Source organism: Engystomops pustulosus, chromosome 5 (assembly GCF_040894005.1).
Source record: "Engystomops pustulosus chromosome 5, aEngPut4.maternal, whole genome shotgun sequence".
Lineage (NCBI taxonomy): Eukaryota > Metazoa > Chordata > Amphibia > Anura > Leptodactylidae > Engystomops > Engystomops pustulosus.
In genome coordinates, this window is record NC_092415.1 from 108,829,268 (window position 1) to 108,844,493 (window position 15,226).

Consider the following 15,226-nt stretch of genomic DNA (forward strand, 5'->3'; position numbering starts at 1 on the left):
AGTATTACCAGTATTGGGGGAATTTGGGGAAGTTTCCTATTACAAGGTCATTGCAAGCAAATCACTCCTGCTGGGGATTCATTTTCCTAATCCACTGAAAAAAGAAATAATGAAGGATTTTCCATTCCCTTAAGAACCTGTAGCCATTCCATAATTAGAGACAAAGGTATGTCACCCTTTGTTTAAATTGGTTAAGGTAAATTTCCCCCTGCTATTGGCTCAACTTAAGATGGAACTGATAACCATGGATAAATGTCTGCTTAGAAAGTAAGGAAAACAAAGAAAAATGGGGAATAAAGAGGGTTACGGCTGGGGTCTGGTACCAAATCACCCCACTTAATAAGCCCTCTAAAAGAGACGAATTACACCTTACTTCTCAAAAAATGACGGATATATGGATAGTGCCCGAGTTCTAAAGTTATGGTTAGAACATAACATACAGGTCTCCGCATAACACAGTAAACAATGGAATGATTTATCTGTACAATTAAAAATATGCATAGTTGTCCATTTACTAAATTGTATAAACAAGAAATATCTATGTCATCTGTGAAACAATTGTATTGCTAATTTATACTTGAACTAAATATGTCCTGCAAATGACAATAAAAATTTATATTTAAAAAAAAAAAAAAAAATATCGAAATCTGCTACATCCATATATTTACACACAGAGCTCTACTACATCCATTTATTCACACATACAGCACTGCAACATCCATACATTTACAAACTTAGCTCGGCTACATCCAAACATTTACACACACAGCTCAGCTACATCCATTTGTTCATTCACACTAACAGCTCTGTTACTTCCATTCATTCACACACACAAACATAAATAGGAACACACTAAACTACTATTTACACACATATAGGAACACCCTGGCCACTACTATACACACTGGGCCCTGCTACATACAATGGGCTCTGCTATAAACACACACAAACACACTGAATCGACACTGCTATACACACACACACACACACACACACTGAGCACTGCTATATACAGAACTGCACACATAGCTTTGCAATACAAACACATAAGGAACACACTGGGTACTTCTATACACAGAAACACACACACAGCTATGCTATACACATACAAGGAACACACACACGCTATACGCTAACTAGGCAGTACTATACACACAGACGAAACACAGTGGGTACAACTACTCACAGAAACACACCCCACCTCTTCTTCTTACTTTGTTCCAGTTCTTTGTGCTGTAGGAAGCATGTGATCAGTCACATGCCTCTGACATCACTCCAGGTCCTGGAGGTGATATCCATGTAGGGGAGAGAGCAGTGTGAAGGCTCTCCTCTCTAGGAGATCAGGTGAAGCGCTTTGTTAGCACATCACTATCTGCATAACAGGGGTGAGGAGGGTCTGGCAGTACTGAATCCTCCTGACCTTATAAGACACAGGCACTTTTTAGCAGGATTCTTTCTTGCTAAAAAGTGCTTCTTAAGGTCCAAAAAATACAATTTATAAATTTGGTACCACTGCGATCGTTCTGATGCAAAGAATAAGGGAGATGTGTCATCTAGCCCCACATTGAATGCTGTAAAAATAAAGCCCATTAAAATATGGCACTACAGTTTTTATTTTGCCAATTCCACCACTTTTTTTCCAGCTTCCCAGTACATGGAATGATTAGTAAATGGTGCCACTAGAAAAAAAAAAATTTCTCTCACATTTAACAAGCCAACATATAACTTTGTAAACTAAAAAAAAATCAAAAACGTATGGCTAGTGGAAGGAGAGAAGTGAAAAATGGAAAAACAAAAAAAGACTTGGTCTTGAAGGGGTTAAGGCTCAGCCCCATGTTTCTGTAATTTGACATACGTCACTCTATATGGTTATAACTTTAACACTTTAAAAGAAACCTACCATTTGATTTGATGCATTATGAACCAAACACACATTGAGACTGCTGCAGCTACACTGATGCAGGATCATATCTTGTTTAATCCCTGAGTTGAGTAGTTTTGCTGAAAAAACAATAACATTCAGGACCATGGGAAAGCTGGATGAGGCTGGCTGGCGACATAAACACATTACACACGGAGCTTGTCATTACAAATGGAGTTTAGTCAAGACAGGACTAATCAACCAGAGCTAGATCACTTATACACAGCAGCTGAGGGATGGTGCAGAAATTGATTATTCTGCCTTCAGGCACAACCCAGTGATTAAATCATCCTGTGAATCAGTAAATAACTAATGTGCTAGGAGAAGCGCTAAGCCAGCCACAGAAGCGAGACAGCTTTATTATCATAATTTTATAATAGTTTTATCAGCAAAACTACTCAGCAAAGGGATTAACCAATATATGATCCTGGATCAGTGTACCTACAGCACTCTCAAGGTAGGTTTGCTTCATAATGCATCAAATCAATATTTAATATTCTATGCCATGTACTGGGAAGGGGGAAAAAATTCTGAATGCAGTGAAAATGATGAAAAAACACATTCACCTCATCGCAAGCACATGGTGCTGACCATAGCTATCTATCTCTCATATCTAACTGGAGTAAAACTCCAGCACAGCACATGACAGGACAGCTTGCAGACTTGGAGAATCTCTCCTGCCACTTCCTTGTGGGAGGTGATGGGGGAGGAGGGGCTGCATCTTATGTCTGTGTGGATTATTTGCTTATACACAAGTGTAGGGAAAGCGGAGGGAGAGATAAGTGTAGGTGTTTTGTCTCTACATTAGTTAGGGCTTCTCCCTGCACATGACTGCTGGAGCAGTGAGCCATGAGGTAATCAGCTGAGTGCAGGGAGAGAAATAGGGGCGTGTCTCTAGCCCCATAGTCTATGCTCCTTTCTAAAGACGGAATGTCCATAGTAACATCTGAGAGATCACTGACATCTAGGGGAAGTCTGCAGAATACAAGAGAAAGGAGCAAGATTCGGGTAACTAATCCAATATATCAAAAGTTTTTTTTAAATGACAATTACACTTTAAAGGCAGCCCTTTTAATTGCATGGTAAGTATCCATGTCCATAAACATTCAAGAATTACTCAAAATAAACTGGTGGGTGTCAGTAATTTGCTGAGTGGCCTTGAGGCGGGAAAATGTCTGGTGACACAGAGCAACGGATAAAGTGTGGTGGAAGGCGAGGCAAGTGCTTGATAAGAAGGGTTATACATCTAACTATTTGGCCCAACATTCTGCATTCCAAATTGAATAAGGTGCCAAAATTCATTCAATTGTGGACGTCTTACCTAAAGCATATTTTGGAGTGGGCGTCTATGATACTGTTTAACCCCTTCTGGGAAAATGCTTAACCACGCGGACATGGAACGGACGTGCCCGGGGCTGCGCGTTCTCTTCCGGAAGTTGGGTCCTGCCAAGTAATTCACTGAGCATGCACAGTGTATGTATTACATTACACAGTGCAATACATCTGTATTGCACTGTGTTAGCTCTATTTGAGCTTGAACAAGTGCTCCCTTGGTCAAGCAAACATGTCACTAAAATATAAAAATAAAAGTTAATAGTTTTTTTAAAAATAAAATTAAATAATAAAAGAAAGTGAAAGTCCCCCAAACACCACAATTCCCTATACACAACAAATAAAATACAAAAAACACAATAAAAAATAAACCACATATTTGGTATCACCACATCTGTAACAATCTGTACAATAAATCATAATCATAACTGGACCTCCTCGGTGAAAGTCGTGAAAAAAAAAAAAAAATTGCCAAAAATGTATATTTTTTAAAATCAAAAACACTTTACAAAAAATGTTCTAAAAAGTAATCAAAAAGTTACAAGCACCAAAATGCTACCGCTCAAAAGAACAACAATTTCTCAAGCAAAAAATAAGCCCAGCTCCGCCAAACAAAAAATACTAAAATTATGCTGCTGCAATAATGGCGAAACAATGAATGAACAATTGCATTTTTTTCTATTATAGTTTTACATCAGTAAAATTGAACAAATGTAAAATAAAACTATACAAATGAGGTATCACTGTAATCGCAGTCATACCTAGAATAAAGCTAATATATTTTTTTTCATGCTAAAGTGAACGCCCTCCAAAAAATGCTAAAAATCCAAAAATTGATGATTTTATTTTTCTCCACACATTAAAGAGTTAATAAAACTCACATAAGTAAGACCCACTAAAATCACATTTTTTAAAGTACAATTTGTCCAAATTGCCAAAAGATTGTATATCCTTATTATGGGCGCGCTACATCGACGACATCCTGGTCGTCTGGAGAGGTACAGCTCAGCAGTTAGTTTTATATTCTCATTATTCCAATTGAGCGTCTTGATAAATGTCTCTAACGTACCACATCAGTAGAGAAAAGGTCGAGTTTCTAGATGTTGTACCAACCCGTAACGAATTTGGCTTTCTTCACTCAGATGTGTTTCGAAAACAAACTTCTGTTAATGCACTACTACTTGCATCATCGGCACACCCAATTCAGACGATTAATGCAATCCCGACTGCACAGTATTTGCGGGTACGGAGAATATGCTCCACAGAAGAGGACTTTAAAGTGCAGGCCGACGAATTAAGAAGATGTTTTCGAGATCCAGGCTACAGCCAGCGTTCCCTGAGGAAAGCGGAAGGCCGTGCCAAAAACACACCCAGATTGGAATTACTGTACCCCAAACCTAAGACACAAGATACGCGACAGGTAAGATTTATCTCAAATTTTCACTGTCAGTGGGGTAACATGAAGGATATACTCGCCCAGTATGGGCCTATACTGAAATTTTAACACAATATCTACCCCCTAAACCTGGTGTTACTGCTAAAAAAAAGCAAAAAATCTAAAGGACCTCTTGGTACGAAGTCATCACGAAAAGAAAATGAATAACACATTTCTGAGTTCTAGGGGGCCAAAATGGGGGTGTAAACCCTGTGGAAACTGTGTGGCATGTCCAAATATAGAAAAGACTGACAGGTTTGTGGACTCCTCGGGTCAAATGGAATTTAAGATTACACACTCCATAACCTGTAAAACCAAGGCTGTGGTATACTATGCGACCTGCCCCTGCGAGAAAATATACACTCACCGGCCACTTTATTAGGTACACCTGTCCAACTGCTCGTTAACACTTAATTTCTAATTAGCCAATCACATGGCGGCAACTCAGTGCATTTAAGCATGTAGACATGGTCAAGACAATCTCCTGCAGTTCAAACCGGGCATCAGTATGGGGAAGAAAGGTGATTTGAGTGCCTTTGAACGTGGCATGGTTGTTGGTGCCAGAAGGGCTGGTCTGAGTATTTCAGAAACTGCTGATCTACTGAGATTTTCACGCACAACCATCTCTAGGGTTTACAGAGAATGGTCCGAAAAAGAAAAAATATCCAGTGAGCGGCAACAAGGCGGAAATGCCTTGTTGATGCCAGAGAAGAATGGGCAGACTGGTTCGAGCTGATAGAAAGGCAACAGTGACTCAAATCGCCACCCGTTACATCCAAGGTAGGCAGAAGAGCATCTCTGAACGCACAGTACGTCGAACTTTGAGGCAGATGGGCTACAGCAGCAGAAGACCACACCGGGTGCCACTCCTTTCAGCTAAGAACATGAAACTGAGGCTACAATTTGCACAAGCTCATCAAAATTGGACAGTAGAAGATTGGAAAAACGTTGTCTGGTCAGATGTGTCTCGATTTCTGCTGTGACATTCGGATGGTAGGGTCAGAATTTGGCGTCAACAACATGAAAGCATGGATCCATCCGGCCTTGTATCAACGGTTCAGGCTGATGGTGGTGGTGTCATGGTGTGGGGAATATTTTCTTGGCACTCTTTGGCCCCTTGGAACCAACTGAGCATCGTTGCAATGCCACAGCCTACCTGAGTATTGTTGCTGACCATGTCCATCCCTTTATGACCACAGTGTACCCAACATCTGATGGCTACTTTCAGCAGGATAATGCGCCATGTCATAAAGCTGGAATCATCTCAGACTGGTTTCTTGAACATGACAATGAGTTCACTGTACTCAAATGGCCTCCACAGTCACCAGATCTCAATCCAATAGAGCATCTTTGGGATGTGGTGGAACAGGAGATTCGCATCATGGATGTGCAGCTGACAAATCTGCGGCAACTGTGTGATGCCATCATTTCAATATGGACCAAAATCTCGGAGGAATGCTTCCAGCACCTTGTTGAATCTGTGCCACAAAGAATTGAGGCAGTTCTGAATGCAAAAGGGGGTCCAACCCGTTACTAGCATGGTGTACCTAATAAAGTGGCCGGTGAGTGTATATTGGTTTAACATCTAGGGTACTTAAAATTAGAACCAGGGAACGCTTAAGAGACATTGAGGCGGCCAAGAAACCAGATTTCCATACGGATGGCTTACCTGTAGCAAAAAATTTTAAGGAGTTCCACAATTGTGACTCCGGTCTCCTCAGAATACGTGGCATCGACCACATTAAAAACAATATTCGAGGCGGCCCCATCTTCCAAAAACTGGCACAATGTGAATCCAAATGGATATGGACCCTTTCTACACTCAGTCCCCGCGGTCTTAATGAATCCCTCAGTTTTGCTCCTTTCCTCTGACCCTACTCAGACAGTTGGGCTTCTCCTCCCTTTTTAATTTCAGCTTTTTTTTATGAACATCTGACACAAAAACCCACGATGAGATAAATAAATGAGTACAACAATACTCAATGTCATTAGTCACAAAACGGAGGTTAAATAGTTTGATTTTATGATTTACAAAATGTATGGCCTCTCCAAAGTAGGTGGAGTCATCACTAAGATGACTGCTACTGGTAACTACAAGTTCCATGATCCTTTAGTTCTCAGTAACTCCTCCTCCCTCTTATGCTCTGCTCCCAGTGATGATGTAACAGGTTTTCTTGCTCTGTTACCATAGTAATGATGTGTAACTGCCATCACCACAACACTGGCCATACTGGATGCACTGCAACCAACCGACTACAGCCAAAATTAGTGGTCATCACATGACCTGCCCAGGCAGGTGCAGGAAACGCGATGTGGACATGTGATCAGCGGCCATCTTTTGTTCTGTGTCTGCTCCACAACGGACCACGTGGAGGAAATTAACGGACTGATTAAAGGACCAGTAGCATTTTAATTCTTCATTACAATCTATGTCACCAGCATTTTCTGCTAAGGGGAGCACAATTTTTTAATAACAACCAATTACACATTAGCTTATATTTTGAGTACCCATTTGTATATAAATTATTCTTATTCCTGGAATGCCCTTTAATGGTACATTTGTGATTTTTAACTTTTATGTTTTTCTTTTCTTCTCTCTTCTAGTCATAGGGGATCTTCATCTCTTCTGTATTAACATCAAATTATTTGTTCCTTCAGCTGCCTACTGCAGTTCAAGCAATGACAATTTTGAAGAACCATGGACTCTGATGCTTAAATGAATCATGTCTGAACCACATCTGTTCTATATATCCATGAAAAGTCTATAAGTGGTAACCTTTAGGGCTCCGTCTTCTGATTCATGCTTCCATAGTTTGATAACTAACGTTCCGCCTGCATATTGCCAGTTGGCGATGTATCATGCTCTAGGAGCTCTGAATTATTTCTTCCATGCCCGTATTTAAAGCCCATTATATGTAAGCATGGCTTTGGACTCAGTCCTCAGCCTTTATTATTTGTCTTCATTTTTATCTTTCGTTTATGGTGTCAACAATACATATAGGTCATTAATTGAGCACTTCTTTCACTCCCCTCACTTACTTCCCCGCACTTTCAACTCCCCCTTTCCTTTTGCCCCTTCCCTTCTCACCACACTATTGGCGCTCTTTATAGCAGATACAATACATCTGCATAAAATATATATATATGGTTAATCACTTCACCGTTCTAACATGATAATTTGGTATAATGCACATTAGGGTCAAGGATAGATTATGCCAGTGCATTAGAATTTGATATAATGCACACTGAAGAAGCCAAGGATAGCTTATGTCAGATATGGTAGAGCGCTCTTTTCTAATATCATGTCTTTTTGGTATTCAATTGCAATATACATGTATGTACTTTGTATCTATTTTATATCGGTAATATCATGTCTGATTTTCTTCTTGGTATGTAATTGCAACATAAATTTATGCACTTTATATTCATTTTATATCGGTAATATAAATCTTTATGCACTTTTTGTTGTTCATATTATATATGAAATGTATCAACAGTTCTGCACTTTATAATGTCTGGTCACTTTTATATTACAGGACATTTCCTAGTGTTCAGTTAACATGAAATATTTATTTTAATGTTTTATATGGCCACTTTGCACTTTATTGTATAAATTTACTGTAATAATTTTGCACTTTAGAGTTATAAGTATAACCACAACCTTGGAATTAGACCCTATGTAAATGCCTTATGTACAATTAATGGGTGATGTAATTAATCACACCTACTGTGTTATCATTTTACAACCTGCGACACTTTTCTATTATGCCCGAGCGCATATATCAGCAGATTACTATTCGAGCCCGAATTCACGCAAGACACGCAATTTCCGACAGTGACTAACGCAGTCAAGTGATCGGATCGCGTGTCAGAGATATGTTTACCCAAGTGCGCAGGCCCTAGCATCTAGACTCCAAATCATGCGAGACATTGGATTAACTAGGATCACATGACTACCTTACCCTGAGCTCAAACCGGAAGTAGTACAGGCACGAAGTAGCAAGAGTCCATCGGAACTTCATTATATGCAGGTGAAGATACTAAATCCCATTGGCTATTAGACCTTTATATTGTGTCCTCTGTCTGACTGACATTACCCCTTGACGAAGGCAGCGTGGCAAAACGCGCGTCGGGGTGTCAGTCATCCGGGAGGGCGGGTGCGTTTTCTGTGTGCCAGGTAATTTCTATTACTTTACTGTGTACTTTTTGTTACCATGCAGACTATTAATATTTAGACCTGGAAACCTGGTTTATAAACAGCACTTGGCACTTAGAATATCCTACAGAACTATTGCTGCTATTGAAATCATTAGTGTGGAACATGAACCGCACTTGGCACTTGTAACCTTCTACATAATGATTGCTGCTACTCTGAGTTACTACTGTGGATCCTTACACACTACGTCCCCGCTGATGTTATAGGTTTTTTTGTTCAGCATAGCTGACATTTCTGTTTAACTTTGTTCCATTTCATTTTAATTGATTGATCCCAATAAAATTTTGATTCTTTTCATATAATCTCTATGGAATTCTGGCTCTTTCTGTCTAGGTTTTGATTTATGTATTGCCAGTAGTAGAAAACGAGTCTTTATCGAGAGGATTACTTTGTTTAACATTTGGATCCCTCTCTGATAACGATGTTCAAATAACAGCCTTAATATAAACCCCTAGCCATCACACGCTGTAATAGAGCGCTGTGGCAGTAAGTGACTTGCCAACATGGCTCAGACATAGTGATCGGGGCAAGATGGCGGCTGTTCCTGGTGGCCATCTAGCCAGCTCCATAGCCCCCCGCCCGTTCATGATTGCTGCTATTGGCTGATCAGTGCAGACCAACCAATAGCAGCAATTTTACTTATGACGTCAGTAATACTGATCACCATGGGGCACATTTACTTAGGGTCCGTCGGACACATTTCCGTTGGGTTTTTGCAATTTTCTCCGATTTGCCTCGGGTTTTTGGTGCACGCGATTGGATTGTGGCGCATCGGCACCGGCTTGCATGCGACACAAATGGGGGGACAAATACTAACAAACCGTGGTATTTAAAAAAACAAATTGTGTCGCAAGATCAGCACTCACATGCACTGGGAAGAAGAAGGTGAACTCCGGCAGACCTCAGCGGGGGAAGCGACACATGCAGGAAATTGGTTGCACGATCTTAGTGAATCGTGGCAGCTCCGAATCCTTGTCGGTCATTCCGGATTGGCGGCATCAACGGGACAGGTAAGTGAATGTGCCCCCATGTCAGTAGATACAGTGATTGGTGGCAAGGTGGCGATTGTTCCTGACAACCATCGGTTTTGCGTCGATGTCCAGAGGGGTTTTGCTGCCCCCCTCTACCCATGTTTTCCGCTTTTGGCTGGTCGATCCAGACCAGCCATAGCAGCAATATTTGTCACAATGGTAATTGCTGAGGTGAATGAGAGCAACAAACAGCGACAACTGTTGCTGTCTAGGACAGCACCAGTCACCAGTGGAAGGTGCCATGTCTGGTGGCTTCATGCTATCTCCCAGAGAGCTCCGATTGACCGATCTGTACACCCACTGCTGGATAAGGGTTACCATTGTATGTGAATAACTTTTATCCCAGCGTTCCACTATTCTAATCCCTCAATCCCATCCTGAGGTTCTGTAGTGTGCGGCACTACACAAAAACCATAGAGATCCCTTGGAACACTTGTTAGGCAGCCACTTAGAGGGGGGGCATCAAGGCACCACCACCCCTGCCCAAAGCCAGACGGTATCCTGGCTTACAATATATACATGGGTGGATTTGATCTGTCAGATCAGGTGCTGAAGCCGTACAGCACCCTACAGAAACCAAAGATACAAATACGCTGGCCGTGTACATTGTACACATGATGATGTACAACTGTTACGTTCCAAAAGGTGGGGTTAGGAAGGACACTATATACTACTATGAGACCTGCAAGAACTCCAGTGTCAACATTTTAATCCTCTGGTATATTCACCCCCTCCTTATACCCAATGCATTCACAATTCAAGTCCAACCTTTGTGGCGAGTTCATTGTTACAATTATTGTTACAACTTAGGTCAAATTGCTCCCTATACCCCTCAATTTCATTGCGAGATGTAGTTTACAAACTAGGGTAACATTTTTTTAATTTAGGTTTTCTATTTTCCCTCTAAGCATCTGGATTTGTTAGCACATCCTTTGTAACTCTCCAAGTTCTTTATTTATTATTATTTATTATTCCGAGTGCATTATCATTCCGGAGCCCCACTGTATTTTCTGGCTAGTGTTCTTTTTAAATCAGGTAACTTTATTGTTACATTGTTGTTACAGTATTCATACACAAAGATCGTAATCTTAACTCTATACATATAACATCAATTTTGAACATATTAACTTCCCCCCGCCCCCCAATATCTCCACCCCCCAGGTCTGGCTGTTTCATGTACTTCAGAAATTGCCCCTTATGCCAACGCCCAGAGAGGTAACTCCTTCAACACCCATATTTACCTTTCCCTCCCAATTCCAGCTATCCTTCAGGACAAACCCTCTGCTACCTCCAAATTAAATCCCCTGTTCCTATTCCTGGACACTCCAACCATTTACTCAACTGCTTCCCAAATTTCTTAATCGCGTTTCTCTTCCGGTATACCCCCAATTCCATCTTAATTGTATCATTTAGTGAGTTTTTAATTTCCGACATCCTCGGCGTATCAGCGTCCAACCAGTGCTTTGCAATAGTCCTACGCACCTGGTGTAATAACTTTGCCACTGCCATCTGTTCTGCTCTAGTGGCATCTATCCCACCGACATTACCCAATACACACACTTTAGGATCCTGCTGGATCTGGACTCCATATACCTTCTGTATTAATCGCTGAGTTTTATCCCACAGTCCCCTTAATTCCGGGCATGTCCAGAACATGTGTAATATATCAGCACCCTCAGCCAGGCATCGCGGGCAACCCGCGTCCGCCCTCCTCCCCATCTTTATATCCACATGTAGGGTAATTCTACACTTGGGAGAAATAGTTTTAGACATTTTGGGGGGGTTATTTCATCTTTCATCCCTTGTGGCTATAAAAAATTAGGGGTAGAAGTTACCTTTATAGGAAGATTTTAACCTTTTTCCTTTTTAGTGCCTAATTGAATCAAACACTTTTATGGGCAAATACACTTTGCTAAACTCTCCAAGGGGTGTACTCCAAGGGGGCCCCCTCTGTTTTGGTACCACCAGGGCTCTCTAAATGAATCCTGATACACATGTGAGGCAATTCTACACTCAGGAGAAATAGTTTTACACATTTTTGGATGTTGCTTTATCTTTAATCCCTAGGTACAGAACTGGTTAGCCCTGGATATGCTGACTTCTGAACCTGCCTCTTGGGATTTATGCCAACATCCTATGTAGCTGGTGTCTGGCGGGGAAGTGATGTTTATGCGTGTATTATCTTGGTTTTTCGCACCCATGACCACTGTCGATCTGTTAACACCTTGCCCCAGGGCCCTTCTTCCCAATATACCATTTTATACTAAAAGGATATGGTGAATAGGGACCAAACGATTGCCTCTTGGAATGTCAGAGGGATGAATGATAGAGTGAAACGCTCCTTCGGTACCTTAGAAAAAAAATAATTACAATATCATGTGCTACAACAGACCCACCTGGAGGGAGAATCACTATACTGGCTCAAGAAAGCTTGGATGGGTTGGGCCTACCACTCTGTTTTCTCTTCAAATGCTAGGGAAGTATCTATTTTTGTTCGTAGGAGTGTGTCTTTTACTCTGCTGGAAGCGTCCAACGATCTCGATTGCCAGTACATCATTGTCCTTGCTCTTTTTTTATGGAGTCCTCCTGATATAGGCCAGTGTATTCCACCCCCCCCCCCCTCTATGTTTGATCTCCTCTGCCCTATCCTTGACTTTATGCTACGACACAGGAGTCCCTGTAATGTGGGTGGGAGACTTCCATACTGTTTGGGATAGGTCCTTGGATAGAAACTTGGCAGGGGATCGGAGGTCTGCCCCATCCTCCCCTTCTGTGTTCTGTGCCCTTGCTGAAAGCCTGGGGCTAAAAGATATTTGGCGCTGTTTACACCCCTACGTTAGAATGTTCTCTTGATTCTCTGCTTCTTATAATTCTATGCCCCGCACAGATATGTGCCTTGCTGATCCTTCCCTTGATAAGCGAGGCCTCTTATCTCTCCCATTTCATATCACACCATGCCCCAGTGTGTAACACTGCGCTGGGGGACACATCCTCTCCACCCCCTCTGGAGGCTCAACCCATTTTGGCTTGCTATCCTGCCCCCTCCTGTGTACTTCTCAGAGCAGAGGTCTTCGTTCTTCAATTCCCATTGGGCAGAGGGTTGAGTTCTAGACTACTGGGGTGCCTTTAAGACTTTTGTTTGGAGAACTATGTCCCAGGCCATACAGAATCTTAAAAGAGGCCTTGTATGGAGAGACTCTTGAGGCCGGTACGCTGCCAGACTCAATGACCAAGGCAACTATTGTAGTCATCCCCAAACCAAGGAAGGATCACATGTAGTGCGAATCCTACAGGCCCATCTCTCTTCTTCAGGTAAATAAAAAGATCTTAGCTAAAGTTTTGGCATTGAGAGTTAATCCTGTCAATTATATGCTTTGGGCCCTCTCTCAGCTGAGTGCTGGGGGGAATTAAGGAGTTTGTCACCCACTCAGGCCTTATGACTTACTACACTAAATTGCATATACACCGTATTGACCAATTAGTTCCCACTGCTGCAGCTCAACCTCTTTGTGTCACATCGCAGACTACATACCTGGGAGTGTGGGTTACTCGCTCTATTGTTGGCTACTACTCACTGAAAGTCTTCCTCATCTTGGCCTTGGGGCGTCAGCGCACCAGGGCATGGACAAAACATTCCCTATCCCTTTCTGCCCAAGTTAACTTAGTCAAAATGATTCTCCTACCTAAATCCTGTGTGTCCTGCTTCATTCCTTAGTGTATATACCGTATCAATTCTTTGAGAAGCTTCATAGTTGCATAGCCCTATTTTGTGGGGTCTTAAAGGGGTTGTCCGAGTTTAAAAAAAAAACTATATGTGGCCGGGAGCGGGGTTACTAAAACAATAAAGCTGTACTTACCTCCCGGTGCCCTCCCGTAACCAGCGCTGCTGTCGCTCCGGTCCGGGGGCCATGTAAACAAACATGGCCGCCGGAGCAGCGCTGGATTCAGCTTCCGGCCGGATGCGACAACCTTCCGGTCCCCATACACAATGCAGTGTATAGGGACGGATAGGCGTACCCGGCCACGGCCGGCCGGAAGCTGAGTCCAGCGCTGCTCCGGCGGCCATGTTTGTTTACATGGCCCCCGGACCGGAGCGACAGCAGCGCTGGATACGGGAGGGCACCGGGAGGTAAGTACAGCTTTATTGTTTTAGTAACCCCGCTCCCGGCCACATATATATTTTTTTTTTAAACTCGGACAACCCCTTTAAGAGACCACCATTTATGTACTGTACTCATTGTGTACATTGTATCTCCAAATGCCCTTTAATAAAGATTTTGAAAAAGAATAAAATTAAACATACCAAGAGAACTGCTACTTTCCGGAAGTTCATCAGCTTCACGAAGAGCTTCTTCAAACACTTCAGGTTTACGTTTAACCCCTCTAGAAACATCTAATTTTAATGGAACACTATCAAAGGAATGAACACTTGGTATACCCATAGAAGATGACGATGGCTCTTCTGTATGCCACTGCATCTTATTCATCAAGCCTTTGAAATACAAATGAAAAAAAGCTGAAAGCCGGAGCAAGTGTAAGGGTAGTGTGTGTGTGTGTGTGTGTGTGTGTGTGTGTGTGTGTGTGTGTGTGTGTGTGTGTGTGTGTGTGTGTGTGAGGGGGGGGGGGGGGGGTAGGTATACTGACCCAGCTCTGGCTCCCTGTACTGATACTAGTGTCTGGAAGACTAGGCTGGAAGTTTCAGCACTCAGAAGACCACTGCAGCTAGATCAGCGAAGCAGACACAAGACACTTCTGATTTATACTTCAACTATCCCTGCCATATAGTACATGACTAAGTCATAGCCTTCAGACCCCCTCGTCCCCCCAGAAAAAAAATCCCTCTCCCACCCCCCAAAAATTAAGGTGGAAATTGTGATGTAATTTGTGTTGTTTATTATGTGAAACATTGCTCATGCCTTGCCTGGAGTAATGATGCACAAAATAATTAGTTTTATTCTATTCTATAACTATAAAAAATAAATTACAGAAAAGAACGACAAAACTATAGCAAAATATCACAATACCTTGGGTTGCTGCATGTTTTGGTTGTGATCGTTCAGGAACATTTGGAGGGAAATGCTGGAAAAAAAATAATTTATAATGTTGATTGATGCGTCCTCCTTTTATGCATGTGTACTTAATGTATCTACACTGAGCTAACCGAATATGAATCTTGTATCTTCATAACTTCAGACCTAAGGTATGTAGAAACAGTAGTGTTCAGCCATCTTAAAATGCAGTGTGTCTGGTCCAAAATGTCTCTCTAACCAATAGAAAATGCTTAGGGAGGA

The 15,226-nt window shown here is 41.9% G+C and overlaps 1 protein-coding gene across 8 annotated transcripts in view; it reads right to left on the bottom strand.

Annotated features, from left to right (window-relative positions):
* Positions 1 to 15,226, bottom strand: part of LOC140133139 (uncharacterized) — a 74,574-nt gene that overhangs the window by 13,925 nt on the left and 45,423 nt on the right. For all 8 annotated transcript variants that reach the window (XM_072152887.1, XM_072152892.1, XM_072152890.1 and 5 more), the window contains 2 exons: positions 14,960 to 15,014; positions 14,239 to 14,427 (listed from right to left, as the gene is read on the bottom strand). In XM_072152887.1, the coding sequence (XP_072008988.1) occupies positions 14,239 to 14,427; positions 14,960 to 15,014 (244 nt within the window). The remainder of the gene's footprint in view (positions 1 to 14,238; positions 14,428 to 14,959; positions 15,015 to 15,226) is intronic.